The sequence below is a fragment of the Mobula hypostoma genome, chromosome 17 (assembly GCF_963921235.1).
Source record: "Mobula hypostoma chromosome 17, sMobHyp1.1, whole genome shotgun sequence".
In the NCBI taxonomy this organism is placed as follows: domain Eukaryota; kingdom Metazoa; phylum Chordata; class Chondrichthyes; order Myliobatiformes; family Myliobatidae; genus Mobula; species Mobula hypostoma.
Window position 1 is genome coordinate 20048108 of NC_086113.1, and position 14080 is coordinate 20062187.

At 43.7% G+C, this 14080-nt stretch overlaps 1 protein-coding gene across 8 annotated transcripts in view; it reads left to right on the top strand.

Moving 5' to 3' along the window:
- Nucleotides 1-14080, top strand: part of lars2 (leucyl-tRNA synthetase 2, mitochondrial) — a 131593-nt gene that overhangs the window by 44872 nt on the left and 72641 nt on the right. For all 8 annotated transcript variants that reach the window (XR_010020702.1, XM_063069315.1, XM_063069319.1 and 5 more), the window contains 3 exons: nucleotides 390-488; nucleotides 6363-6500; nucleotides 10136-10239. Coding sequence is in view for 7 of the 8 variants with exons in the window: in XM_063069315.1 (XP_062925385.1) it covers nucleotides 390-488; nucleotides 6363-6500; nucleotides 10136-10239 (341 nt within the window). In the remaining variant the exon portion in view is untranslated. The remainder of the gene's footprint in view (nucleotides 1-389; nucleotides 489-6362; nucleotides 6501-10135; nucleotides 10240-14080) is intronic.

Here is a 14080-nt window from a genome sequence, read left to right on the forward strand (position 1 = left end):
CGCTCAAGATTTTCAGATAATGGGTTATTAACAGTAAATAGGAATTGTTTTCATAGAGTACACTTGATGCTGGTCAGCCTATGAAGACTGAAGCAAATAAAGAGAGTTTAATGGAGATTATTCTGGCTCTAGTTCAAGGTTCCCATCCAGGGGTCCACCGATTCCCTGGTTAATGGTAGGGGTCTATGCCATAAAAAATGGTTGGGAACCCCTGCTCTAGATGGATTTCTATCTTCCCAATCATTTGCCTATGGTTGGTTAAGTTGTTGCCTTCTTATGGTGCTTGCTGCAGCAAGGCTTGTAATGTTGCATGATTCACTCAACGCTCTTCCCCGTTTGTTGCTGGCTGCAAAACTTGCAGAGCTTACAACTTGTCTCTTCCCATGCAGGTGTAAGGGCCCTGCCAGACGAGAGACTGATACCATGGACACATTCGTGGATTCTGCCTGGTATTACTACAGATACCCTGATCCTCATAACAGTCTGAAGTGAGTTTGAAAATGATCCTCTATATATTAGTAATTAAATATATTTTCCATGCTTTTTCTGCCTCATTCCTTGCTGGAATTATTTTCATTTAGTCAGTGTTGAATCACTGTAATTTACAACACAAAAGGCAGCTATTAGGTAATGCCACTCTTCAGCTCTTACTCTCTGAAGATTATTGCTTGTAAAATGCTTCTCAGAGTTAGAATCAGGTTTAATATCACTGGCATATGTCATGAAATTTGTTGTTTTGTGGCAGCAGTACATTTCACGGGTTTCCTGTCATCATCGGACACGATGGAGAGCTACCACATTTTAATAAAGAGAACTACAATTACAATAAGGAATATATATAATTAAATTAAATAAGTAGTTCAAAAAAGATAGGAAAAAATACTAATGAAGTGTTCATGGGTTCATTGTCCATTCTGAGATCTAACGGCAAGGGGGAAGAAGTGAATCCTGAAATGTTGAGTGTGTGTCTTCAAGCTCCTGTACCACCTCCTCTTCCTCGATGGTAGCAATGCGAAGAGGGCATGTTCTGGGTGATTTGGGGTCCTTAATGATGGGTGCTGCCTTTTTGAGGCACACCTTTAGAAAGCCTCTTTGATGCTGAGGAGGCTGGTGTCCGAGGTGGAGCTGGCTGAGTATACAACTTCCTGCAGCTTTTTCCAATCCTGTGCAATGGCCCCTCCGTACCAGACTGTAATACAGTCAGTCAGAATTTTCTGCACACTACATCTATAGAAACTTGCGAGTGTCTTTGCTGACATACCAACTCTCCTCAAACTCCTACTGAAATATACCACCACTGTGTCTTCTTTGTAATTGCATCAGTGTGTTGGGTGCCAGGATAGATCTTCAGAGATGTTGACACCCAGGTACTTGAAACGGCTCACTCTTTCCACTGCTGACCCTTCAATGAGGATGGGCGTGTGTTCCCTCGATTTATCCTTCCTGAAGTCCACATTCAATTTCTTGGTCTTATTGACGTCAAGTGCAAGGTTGATTTTGAAGCACCGCCCAACCCGCTGATCTATCCCCCTTCTAGAAACGTCCTCGTCACCAGCTGAAATTCTGCCAACAATAGTTGTGTCATTGGCAACTTTATAGAAGGATGGGCATGTGGTCAAGTGGTTAAGGCGTTCGTCTAGTGATCTGAAGGTCGCTAGTTTGAGCCCCAGCTGTGGCAGCGTGTTTGTGTCCTTGAGCAAGGTACTTAACCACACATTGCTCTAGTGTCTGTGTGAAGAGTGGCGCCCCACACAGACTTTCAATCTGCGCCTTGTAAGGCAGGAAAATGCCCAATGCAGGCCTCTCACGGTCTGAGTTGATGTTCCCCCTCCCTTCCCCTCCCCCCGATCTGTGCCCAGCCACACAGTCATGGGTGTAGAAAGAATAGAGCAGTGGGATAAGCACACAACCTTGAGGTGCACCAGTGTTGATTGTCAGTGAGGAGTAGGTGTTATTTCTGATCTGTACAAACTGTGGTTTCCCGGTGAGGAAGTCAAGGATCTCATTGCAGAGGGAAGTACAGAGGCCCAGGTTCTGGAGCTTGTTGATTAAAACTGAGGGTATGATGATGTTGAATGCTGAGCTGTAATCAATATGAAGCAGCAATGCATCCAGAGAATACATCTGTGATGGCTTTCTTGAGCAGCATGTTAGTGAACCTACAAGGGAAAATACTATCTTAGATCTAGTCCTGTGCAATGAGACAGGTAAGATTAATGATCTTGTAGTCAGGGATCCTCAGGAAAAAGTGATCATAGTATGATTGAATTTCACATTCAGATGGAGGATGAAATAGTTAGATCTAAAACTAGTGTATTATGCCTGAACAAGGGAGACTACAATGGGATGAGTGTGGAGTTGGCTAATGTGGATTGGGAGCACAGGCTATTTGGTAGGACAGTTGAGGAACAGTGGAGTACTTTTTAAGAGATTTTTCACGGTGCTCAACAAAAGTATATTCCAGTCAAAAGTAAGGACAGTAAGTGTGAGGAGAGCCAGCCTTGGATAATTAAGGAAATAAAAGATAGTATTGTGGTGACCCACTTTCTGGCACCCACGAACCGGCTCACAACAGTACGCGCAGGCAGTGGGCCGGCCCCAAAAAGGGCGCCAGGCCATCTTCACCAGCAGGGGGAAAATCCCGCGCGCGGAAAGGGTCTGGGAATATGCATTCCCCACAGCAGTCCCGCCCCAGGGAGGGCGGGAACAGGAAGGCTTAAAAGCAGGCTGCGAAGTTTGAAAAAACCTCTTTCATCGCAACTCTAACTCACCGACTACGTGTGATTATTCTAGCGCTGTGTGTAGCACACCGCTACAGTATCAAATTAAAAGCTCGTGTACAAAGTCGCAAAGAGTAGCGGGAGACTGGAGGATTGGGAAAACATTAAAAAGCAACCGAGAACAACTAAACAAGAAATAAGGAAAGGGAAGATAGAGTGTGAAAGTAAATTTGCACAAAATATAAAAACAGATAGCAAAAGTTTTTATAAATATATAAAGCGGAAGAGGGTGGCTAAAGTCAACGTAGCTCCCTTGGAACACAAGAAGGGGAAATTGATATTGGGTGATAAGGAAATGGCTGAGACATTGAACGACGATTTTGTGGTGGTCTTCACGGTGGAGGACATGTCTCATATGCCAAAGAAGGATGTTATGGACAAAATGGGAGGTGAGGACCTAGATAAAATCACTGTCACTAAAGAGATAGTGATGAGCAAACTAGAGGGCCTGAAGGTAGATAAGTCTCCTGGTCCTGAAGGAATTGGCGGAGGTTATAGTAGACACATTGGTAATCATTTATCAAAACTCTCTAGACTCTGGGCAGGTCCCAGCAGATGGACAGACAGCAAATGTCACGCCACTTTTTAAAAAAGGATGTAGGCGAAAGACGGAGAACTATAGGCGAGTTAGCTTAACATCTGTAGTCGGGAAAATGCTTGAAGCTGTCATTAAGGAAGAAATAGCGATACATTTAGAAAGGAGTTGTTCCATTAGACAGACGCAGCATGGATTCAGAAAGGGCAGGTCCTGTTTGACAAACGTACTGGAGTTCTTTGAGGACATAATGAGTTCAGTGGATAGAGGGGAACAGGTGGATGTCGTATACCTGAATTTCCAGAAGTTGTTCGATAAGGTGCCGCACAAGAAACTTATAAATAAGATATGGATGCATGGAGTTGGAGGAAGTGTATTAGCATGGGTAGTGGATTGGTTAACCAATAGAAGGGAGAGAGTTGGTATAAATGGGTGTTTCTCGGGTTGGCAGTCTGTGGTGAGTGGGGTGCCGCAGGGGTCGGTGCTGGGCCCGCAGCTGTTTACCATTTACATTGATGATTTGGAAGAGGGGACTGAGTGTAGCATAGCAAAATTTGCTGATGACACTAAACTGAGTGGAAAAGCAAATTGTGCAGAGGATGTGGAGAGTCCGCAAAGGGATATAGATAGGTTAAGTGAGTAGGCCAAGGTCTGGCAGATGGAATACAATGTTGGTAAATGCGAGATCATCCACTTTGGAAGGAATAATAGAAGAGCAGATTATTATTTAAATAGTGAAAGATTGCAGCATGCTGTTGTGCAGAGGGACTTGGGAGTGCTTGTTCATGAATTGCAAGGAGTTGGCTTGCGGGTACAACAGGTTATTAAGAAGGCAAACGGAATGTTGGCCTTCATTGCTGGAGGGATGAATTCAAGAGCAGGGAGGTCATGCTGCAGCTATACAGGATACTGGTGAGGCTGCACCTGGAGTATTATGAGCAGTCCTGGTCTCCATACTTGAGGAAGGACATACTGGCTTTGGAGGCAGTGCAGAGGAGGTTCATCAGGTTGATTCTAGGGATGAAGGGGTTAACCTATGAGGAGAGATTGAGTCGCCTGGGACTAGGTCATACCTGGTCCTCTTATATAATCCTTAGGTCATATCTGGAACTCTTGTACTTGAGATTTTTTTAAGTGTTATGAGAACATCTGCCTCCATGCCCTTTCAGGTCATGAATTCCATCCCATCTCTGTCCCTGCTCCTGAAAGTGAAAGGAAATTCTTCAAGTGCACAGTGTCTTTAGAAACCGACGTAGACCATTCAAACCCTCTGTATCTTGTTTTCCCATCAGTTAAATGGTAGCTGATCAATACTTTACTGTCAATTGCTGCACCGTGGCCAAACAGTTTATTTATCCCACACATTTCAGACTTTATGGGGAAAATGTTAAGGTCCTACATAATCCCTTGCGCAGAATCGTTTCCTCACATCATCCCTGAACACGTTTGCTCTAATTTCAAAGTAATGTCTACTTCTAGACCTGCTATCAAGGCCTAGTTTCTCTCCGTTTAGCTAATCAATTCCTTTAACCATTTTATACACTTCAAGTAGATCACCCATAACCTGTAATGAAAGGAATACAAGTTTAGTCTGTGCAAACTGATTCATGATTTAATCCTTTAGCTACCAAAGTACAGTGATTAGAATTCCAGATGTAGTCGATACTTCGGTACAACCTCTACCCCTTCGAATACCAGCTAAATTCGGGCATTTCTTAAAGTCTTCAAATAGGGCATCTTTGTGGGGTTTTTTTCCAGTTTGTATCAAACAATTCAATGTTATTGTGCTATTATAAGTGCAAAGTTAAACCAAGGTAGGGGCATATTAACAATGAAGTGTGGAGTGTTTTACCAGAATGATTCTCAAGTTCATAAAGAGGAAGATTACACAAGGTAGGTCTACGTACTGGAACAGAACAGGTGATTTAATCAAAGTTCTGAAGGAATTTGGAGGAACTGATGGAGGAGAGGAGAGACTAAGTCTTGCCATAGTTGGAAAATACAGGACTCTGGATCATAATCTAAAAATGAAAGCCAGGAGTGAAATTAGGAAACAAATGCTGGAAAGAGTAGGAATTTAGCCTCCAAGAGGACCACAACCTGGTCGTAGGGTTTGGAGGCTTGTGTGCTTCATTGACCCAGAGAACTATGTTGGCTAGAGTCAGGGCCTTGTAGAGTCAGGCTCTTGGTAGGTTTACCCATGCCAAACAGGTCAAAGGGTAGAGACCAGACTCAGAGTGGTCCACCAGTACTCCAGGTTTGGGGTTCAGCTCAGGGCCACCAACCCTGACTGGTCAAAAAAATTGTTGTGAAAACAGCAATGAAGAATCCTTCTTTATCTCTGTGCGACAGTATGGACAGACAGATGGAGGACCTTCATTGCTGTCCTAAACACCAACTATGTAATAGGCAGTAAGTAGTACTTTTGGTTTCTCCTGCTTGAACGACAATTGGTGATACGTCAAATGTTTATGATAACTCTCTGTTAGTTTATTTCAACTAGATTTGGTGGGGCTTGTACGAAGTTATATCACAGCTTAGCCATGATGCATTGAACAAATATTAGGCCAAATGGCTTCCCCTCTTCTAGTATGTGATAGTTATTTTGAAAGAAAACACCATAAATCACCCAATCCTGAAACCAGCTTAGGGAAATAGTGCATTTATTATGATATTTGCTCAGAGAATGGGTTTGGAATATTTGTGCAGTTCAGTTTCATAGTGGATGTAAGTAACGTCTTAATAGATATAGATGAAATTCCTTTAAGGATAATGACAAGAAAGTAACACATATTCATTTACAATATGTATGGCTGTGGATGGTTATTCCACTAAAGATAGCAGCAGTAATAATCTGTGTTGTAAATTTTCATCTGGTTGCTTGGTAACCAGTTATCCAGGAAAATTGAGGTTGCGATTTTTTTTAAAAGAAAGATATTTGACTTAACCAAGGTATGAATATGCAATGTCAGTGCTGGTATATCTCTTAAAGCAATGCCTGTGCTATGAATACAACAGCTAACTGTCTGTAACTACTTATTTTTAAGGCCCTTTGACAGTTCATTAGCAGACTTCTGGATGCCTGTGGATCTGTACATTGGAGGGAAAGAGCATGCTGTTATGCATCTGTACTACGCAAGATTTATTAGTCACTTCTGCAATGATCAAAACATGGTCAAACACAGGCAAGTCCATCTCTATTCGAAAGGTGTAAGAAACAAAGGTGTGATGTTTCTTTCCAACTGTTTCATAGTCTCTTTATCCATCTGTCATACGAGGCCATTGGAATTGAACTCCTGTGTTAGTTTTATTGTGCTACGATGTATGGAGAAGATATTTGTTATTGAGTGTACTAATTCTCAGTTATCAGCTGCAGTAGCAGGTATCTGTCCCTAGGCGGGACAATTGAGCCATATGCCCATATGTTTCCAACAGTGTCGGAAGAAGCTTATAAATGACATTACAGGTTTTATACGGATGCTCTTCAGGATATGATTTGGCAGTTAACTATTCTTCTACAAACCTCGGGCGTGCCTTTTTCAACAGTCATGATTGTGGCTATCATAAATTTGTGAATGTTTAAACTGAAGGAAGAATGAGTTGAACACCTATCGACAGTGCACTGCAAGTTAGTTGGAAAGAATGAAGGTGGGGAGGGCTACACTTGACTGTAAACTTGGCAGAAAACTCTTGACCACCACCGCAGAGCACAACTGACTGTACTGCAGGAGGAACTTCCTTTCGGATGAGGTGTTGAAATGAGGTCTAGTCTGATCTTAAGAACCAAAGAGCTATACTACATTGAAAGAAGCTCTCTGAGTCTGTGCTGACCGTCAAGCGTCCATTCATACTCAGCCTGCTTTTTATTCTCCCCTCGACTCCTTGCAGATTCAACTGCTCTCCTACACACTGGATGCAATTTACAGTAGCCAATTAACTTATCAACCTGCAAGTCTTTCGGATGTGTCAGGAAAACCCAGGAATTACAGGGAGAATGTGCAAATTTCACAATGACGGCACTCGAGGTCAGGATAGGGCCTAGGTCACTGGAGGTATGAAGCTGCAACTTCACTTAACTGCGCTCCTGCATCATCCTTAATAACACATAAATGATAATCTACTGCTATTTTGAAGAGCAGGAGTGTTATCTCTGACACTTGGGTTACATTTATCCTTCACAAAACAATGAACAAATTATCAGATATCACATTGTTTATTGGAGTTTACTTGCCAGACAGACCGATGTCACAGAGTACTTTTGTCACAAGTGAAGTATTTTTGAACAGTAGGAAATGTAACAAATAATTTACTTGCCATTAGCTCCCACAAACAGCAACATGATAATGAAAAATGAATTTCCTACTGTGAAAAGGAAACAAATTGACTGGGGACCCAGTGATGATTTCCCTGTGCTTATTTTCAGAATAATCCTACATGATCCATCAGAAAACAGACAGGGCCTCTACTTAAAGCATAACCACATTTCTGAGAGTGCAGCATTCCCTTGGTTTTCTATTTAAGCCACATATTTTGGCTCAAGTCTTTAGAGTGCAATCTATCTATCCCTCACCTGACCAGTTGCATGTGGCCTTAACATCTGTTGTTGAGACATGCCAGAGTCTACCATCATGGAATAGTTAGTCACTTAGAAAATCTTAAAGCAATCAGAACAAGTCAACGCAACTTTATTGAAGAGAACCATATCTGGAAAAGTTGCTCAAGTTCTTCAAGGATATAATGTGCATTGTCATTAGAGGAGAACGTACACATAGTGTATTTGGATTTCCGGATGATATGAAAAGCAGGTGCACCGTTAAGAACTTACGGTATTGGAGAAGTGTGCTAACGTGAGTTGGAAATCAGAAGAATCTGTGTATACTGGACATCTGAAATAGAAATTAAAGATGTTGCCTGAATTGCTGAGACTTTCCAGCATTTTTGCTTTTTTTATAACATGAATTGAAGACTAGTTATCATGGAAAAAACAGAATTGGAATAAATGGGTCTTTTTCAGACTGGAAAAAGGTAACTCACACAGTGTGTCAAGGATAACTATTTCAAGGTTCAAAATACATATATCATTATATTATCGAAGTATGTATGCAGTACAAAACCCCAAGATTAGTCCTCCCACAGGTAGCCATGAAACCAAGAAACACTATGGGACCTGTTCTCCCTATTCATCACTTGGAAGAGGAAGCAAAGTGTGGTCTACACAAGCTCACTAATGACTTGAAAATAGGAGGGAAGGTCATGCTACAAAGAGTGTATTTGGACTCTAGATATAGAAAGGTTGAGTGAGTGGGCAGAATCTTGATAAACTGATTTTAATGCAAGTAAGTTTGAGATCATGTGCTCCAGTGAGAAGAATCAAAAAGCAAAATGTTATATAAATGGAAAGAGACTGCAAATGCATTAGGTGTAGAAGAATTTCGGTGCTCCTGGATGAAACACAAAAACTTAGCAAAAAATGCAGTAAATAACTAATGTGGCAAATGGCATATTGGCCTTTTCTGCAAGAGAGGAAGAGTATAAAAATAGAAAATTATTCTTTTAATTGTACAGGACAGTATACAGTTTTGCTCCTGTTATTTACAGAAAGATAGGCTGGCAATGGAGGCAGTGCAGAGGAGATTCATTTGGCTAATTCCAGGGATGAGAGGGTTGATGTATCACAGGCAGCTTTGGAGTTTAGAGTAATAGAGTATTGCAGTACGGATATAAGCCCTTTGGCCAACTAGTCCATGCTGGCTACGGTGCCCACCCACCAGTAAAATGAGAGGTAATCTTCGTGAAATATGTAAAATATTAAGGAGGAATGGCAGGGTAGGTCTAGATTTCCACAAGTGGGAGAATTTTGAACGTAGAAACATAGTTACAAGGGAACAGTCATTTAAAACTGCGACATATCAAAATTTCTTCTCTAAGAGGATAATGAATCTCTGGAATTTTCTGCCCTAGTGAGTTGTGCAGTATAGATCACTGGAAGTAATACAGGAAAGGTAGATTAACTTCTGAAAGGTCAGGAGTTGAGAGCTTTGTAGATCGTCAATGCTTATATTGAGTCATGAAGGGACCAGGTCACCTCCTCCTGCTCTACTTTTTTATGCATATTCTTGTTTAACTTTATAACAAGTTGTACTTTTAGGTGAATTATATTTTTATTTAGCTGGATTGGATGAAAAAAGATGAAAGTTCTTTGTTAAATAAAATCGTGGTTACCTTCTCTGTCATTTTAGCCAGATCGACGTAGACTGTTTTCTGGAGCTAGGTAGAAAAGGGCTGAGGGCCAATTATACCTAGATCCACTGACACCTTCCATGCTCAACAGACACTGTCCTTTCTCTTCTTCTTTCTTGGGCCACTGCCAAACCTGGTAAATGTTTCTTTGCAGAATGCATTATAAAAAAGAAAGCCAAAGTAGTCTTGTCTTTTAGTATGAAAGAAAAATAATGTGGATGCTGGAAATATTTAGCAATTTGGGCAGCATCTGTGGAGGGAAAAACTGAGTTAGTGTTTCATGGCACGGGCCTTTTATTTGAACTGGAACGAAAAGTGAGTGATGAAACAATTTTTAAGATACAGAGAAAAGACAGGCCTGAAAGGGTATATTGCCTGAAATTGCAGCTAACAGTTGCTTCCTAGTATTTTAATTTAAATTTTTTTTGTCTTTGCTTTTCCCAATACAAAATCAACTGCAAAACCATTTTCCCTTGGTGAGAATAACTGTTCATCTTGTTTTTAATCTGTTTTCCTACCGAACAGTGCCATGGTGTTTTACTAAATGTCATTCATTTGTCATTCTCTGGTCTGGGTGCAGGGAACCTTTCCACAAACTCCTCGTTCATGGACTTATCAAGGGGAAGACCTATCGATTGCCATCGAATGGCCAGTATCTGAAGAAAGATGAAATAAATTTCAGTGGTATGTGATTGAATAAGGGAAAGGTGCCAATGATGTTATGTGGATGTTTAAAGAAAACCACCTGCTTTAGATCCTGTTTACAGATTGGCATGCACATATGGCAGGTTAAATTATTTGGTCCATATTGTTATACATTTTCCTTCTGGACAAATAGTTTCAGGTTATTTTGATAACTTTCAATTTATATAACACAGATAATGAAGGAATAAAAAATCCAAGGCACTTCTGAAGATAACCTTGATGTCACACCTCACAATATCAGAGCAGATGTACAAAGACTTTAAAGAGTAGATGGAGGTTTGAGCAAGAAATTCCTGTGCTTAGGGCCATTGCAGATGAAGACATGGTTGTGAATTAGACAAGTGGTGAAAGAGAGTTGCTGAGATCGAGCAGAATTCAGAACAAGGAAAAGGGCACATAATGGAAGAATTAAAAAACAAGGATGAGAACTTTAAATCAAAATGCTGTTAAATCAGAAGCCCTTGAATATCCAGTTGTGTAGGACCCATATTGAGCAATTTGGACTGTGGGAAGTCTTTTTTTTAAACACTAAATATATTTGTTGTAATGCTAATACCCCCAACACTGCCTGAGACTTTTGCTAGACAAGTGCATATATGCTTATGAAGCAAAGGCAGTTGAACAGTTTATGGATGAAAGTGTAGTTGTAGACAACTGGAGCTATTCCCCTGGTTCATCAAAACTCGTTTCATCCTCCTGTGTTGTCTGTACGGTTGTATCCAGCGCCTATCATACCTGTTGGTACACTAGCTGATATCCGCCAGATTTTTCAAGTATATTGTACAATTACTTATTTTCATTGTTAGTCTGGTCCAGCTTGAAGAATGAGTTTTGAGTTGTGGAGAGTGTCATGGTCCCTTCAGGCCTTCATCCTCCCCGGTAGGTGCCGGTTTCTTTTTTGTAGAAAGGAAGGACGGGACGCTTCGCCCTTGTATCGACTACCAAGGCTTAAATAATATAACAGTTAAGAACAATTACCCTCTACCCCTCATTAGTTCGGCATTTGAACCACTGCATGGACCCACCATCTTCTTAAAGCTGGACCTTCGCAACACCTACCATTTAGTCAGGATGAGGGAGGGGGACGAATGGAAGACAGCCTTCAATACATCTCTGGGCCACTTTGAATATTTGGTCATGCTGTTTGGCCTCGCCAATGCTCCCGCCATTTTCCAAACCCTGATCAATGACATACTGAGGGACTTTATCAATCGGTTCGTACTTGTTTACCTTGACGATATCCTGATATTTTCTAGCAGCCCCCAAGAACACGTACGCCATGTCCGTCAAGTCCTCCAGAGACTGTGGGAAAAGCAGTTACTTGCAAAGGCGGAGAAATGCGAGTTCCACATTCCTTCGATCGGCTTCCTAGGCTATATCATTGAAAGTGGGCAGGTAAAAGCAGACCCCGAGAAGATCCGGGCAATGGAGGAATGGCCTAGACCCACGACACACAAACAACTTCAACGATTCCTGGGGTTTGCAAACTTCTACTGCAGATTTATCAGAGACTGCAGTCGAGTGGCAGCCCCCCTTACCCGGCTTACCTCGCCTACCACACCGTTTTGCTGTGACTCCAAAGTGGACTCAGCATTCACCGATCTGAAGAGGCGTTTCACCACCGCTCCCATCCTGGTCCATCCGGACCCAGCCCGTCAATTCATCGTTGAGGCGGTCCTATCCCAACGGTCAAGTTCGGACGAAAAGCTTCACCCCTGCGCCTTCTATTCTCGCCGACTGTCCCCCGCCGAGCGGAATTACGGCGTGGGGAATCAGGAACTGCTGGCGGTCAAACTAGCACTGGAAGAATGGAGGCACTGGTTGGAGGGGGCAGAACACCCGTTTGTGGTGTGGACTGATCATAAGAACCTGAGGTATATTCAGACCGCCAAACGATTGAACTCGCGCCAGGCCTGTTGGGCATTGTTTTTTGGACAGCTCAAGTTTACCCTCACGTACCGTCCGGGATCCAGGAACAGGAAGCCGGACGTGCTATCTTGCCAGCATGACTCCAAGGATGACACCTCCAGTCCCGAGACTATCCTCCCACCATCCTGCGTGGTTGCCACCCTCACTTGGGAGATTGAGTCTAAAGTAAAGGAAGCCCAGCGGGACGACCCCGACCTGGGCAATGGACCCAGCAATCGCCTGTACGTGCCCATCTCCGTCAGGTCCCAGGTTTCCCAATCCCGGGGCGGCACACATCCCAGTTCGCCTGCCACCCCGAGAGTGATCGAACCCTGGCTCTCCTGAGGAAACACTTTTGGTGGCCGTCCATGGAGGGAGACACCCGTTCTTATGTCTCAGCTTGTTCCATCTGTGCTCGGGGAAAGGTCTCTCATCGACCACCTGTAGGTCTACTTCGTCCTCTACCTGTCCCTGGTCGCCCCGGTCACACATCGCCCTAGACTTCGTCACCGGTCTACCCCCTTCCCGCGGAAACACCACTGTCCTCACCGTGGTAGACCGATTCTCCAAGGCGGTGCACTTTGTGGCCCTCCCTAAACCGCCTTCCTCTCAGGAAACTGCAGATCTTCTCATCCGCCACGTCTTCCGCCTCCACGGAATCCCCGCGGACATCGTCTCCGATCAAGGTCCCCAGTTTGTCTTGCAAGTGTGGAAGGCCTTCTGTCAAGCCTCAGGTACATTGGTCAGCCTGTCTTCCGGCTTCCACCCCCAGACGAACGGGCAGACAGAACGGGTCAACCAAGACCTGGAGGCAACACTACATTGTGTAACGGCAAACAACCCATCAACCTGGAGCGACCACCTCCCGTGGGTTGAGCACATCCACAACTCCCTGGTGAGCTCTGCCATTGGAAGGTCTCCTTTCAAGTGCTTCTTGGGTACCAACCCCCGTTGTTCCCCGCGCAAGAAGAGGAGATTGCGGTACCGTCGATTCAGGACCATATTGATCGGTGCCTTAAAATTTGGGAGGAGACACGCACAGCCCTACTCAGATCAACAAATCGAAATAAGAAGACAGCCGGCCGACACCGGACTCCGGTGCTGGTACCAACCTGGGCAGATGGTGTGGCTTTCCTCCAAGGACATCCTGCTCAAGAATGAACATAGGAAACTCGCCCCTCGCTTCCTGGGACCGTTCGAGGTTGAAAGGGTTATCAATCCCACAGCGGTCTGTCTAAAGCTGCCTAGATCCATGTGCATCCACCCAACCTTTCATGTGTCTGAGTTAAAGCCAGTTTCCGTCAGCCCCTTGTGTCCCCCAGCTGAGACTCTCCCACCTGCCCGTATCATCGACAACCATCTGGCATACACCGTCTGATGACTACTAGATGTACACCGTCAGGGCAGGGATTTTCCAGTACCTGGTGGACTGGAAAGGGTACCGTCCAGAAGAGCATTCCTGGGTCCCCCGTTCCTTCATCCTAGACCCTTCCTTCATCCAGAACTTTCATCGGGACCATCCAGACAGGTCTGGAGGCTCCCACTGAGGGAGATGTACTGTCATGGTCCCTTCTAGCAATCCCCCACCTTGCTATTTACCACAGGAATTGGGCCTCAATCACCTCATTTAATTTCCAATCATTCCCAGGTCCCACTAACTACACACACCTGCTTCCCATCAGAAACTGCAGGATAAAGACCCTGTGATCACAACAAGGAGCTGCCAGTTTATTGGTCGACTTGTGTATGAGTGACCCTGTTCCATGGTCCTTAGGACTATCAGTTCTAAGTCTGGCATCATGCCTGAATTCGCGACTAAAACCAAGACTCGCGGTAAAGACCAATTGGACACCAATTCCACGCTCACTACGACCGTAACGCCTCCTGACTCGGCCTCCGCGCCCGTGTTCAG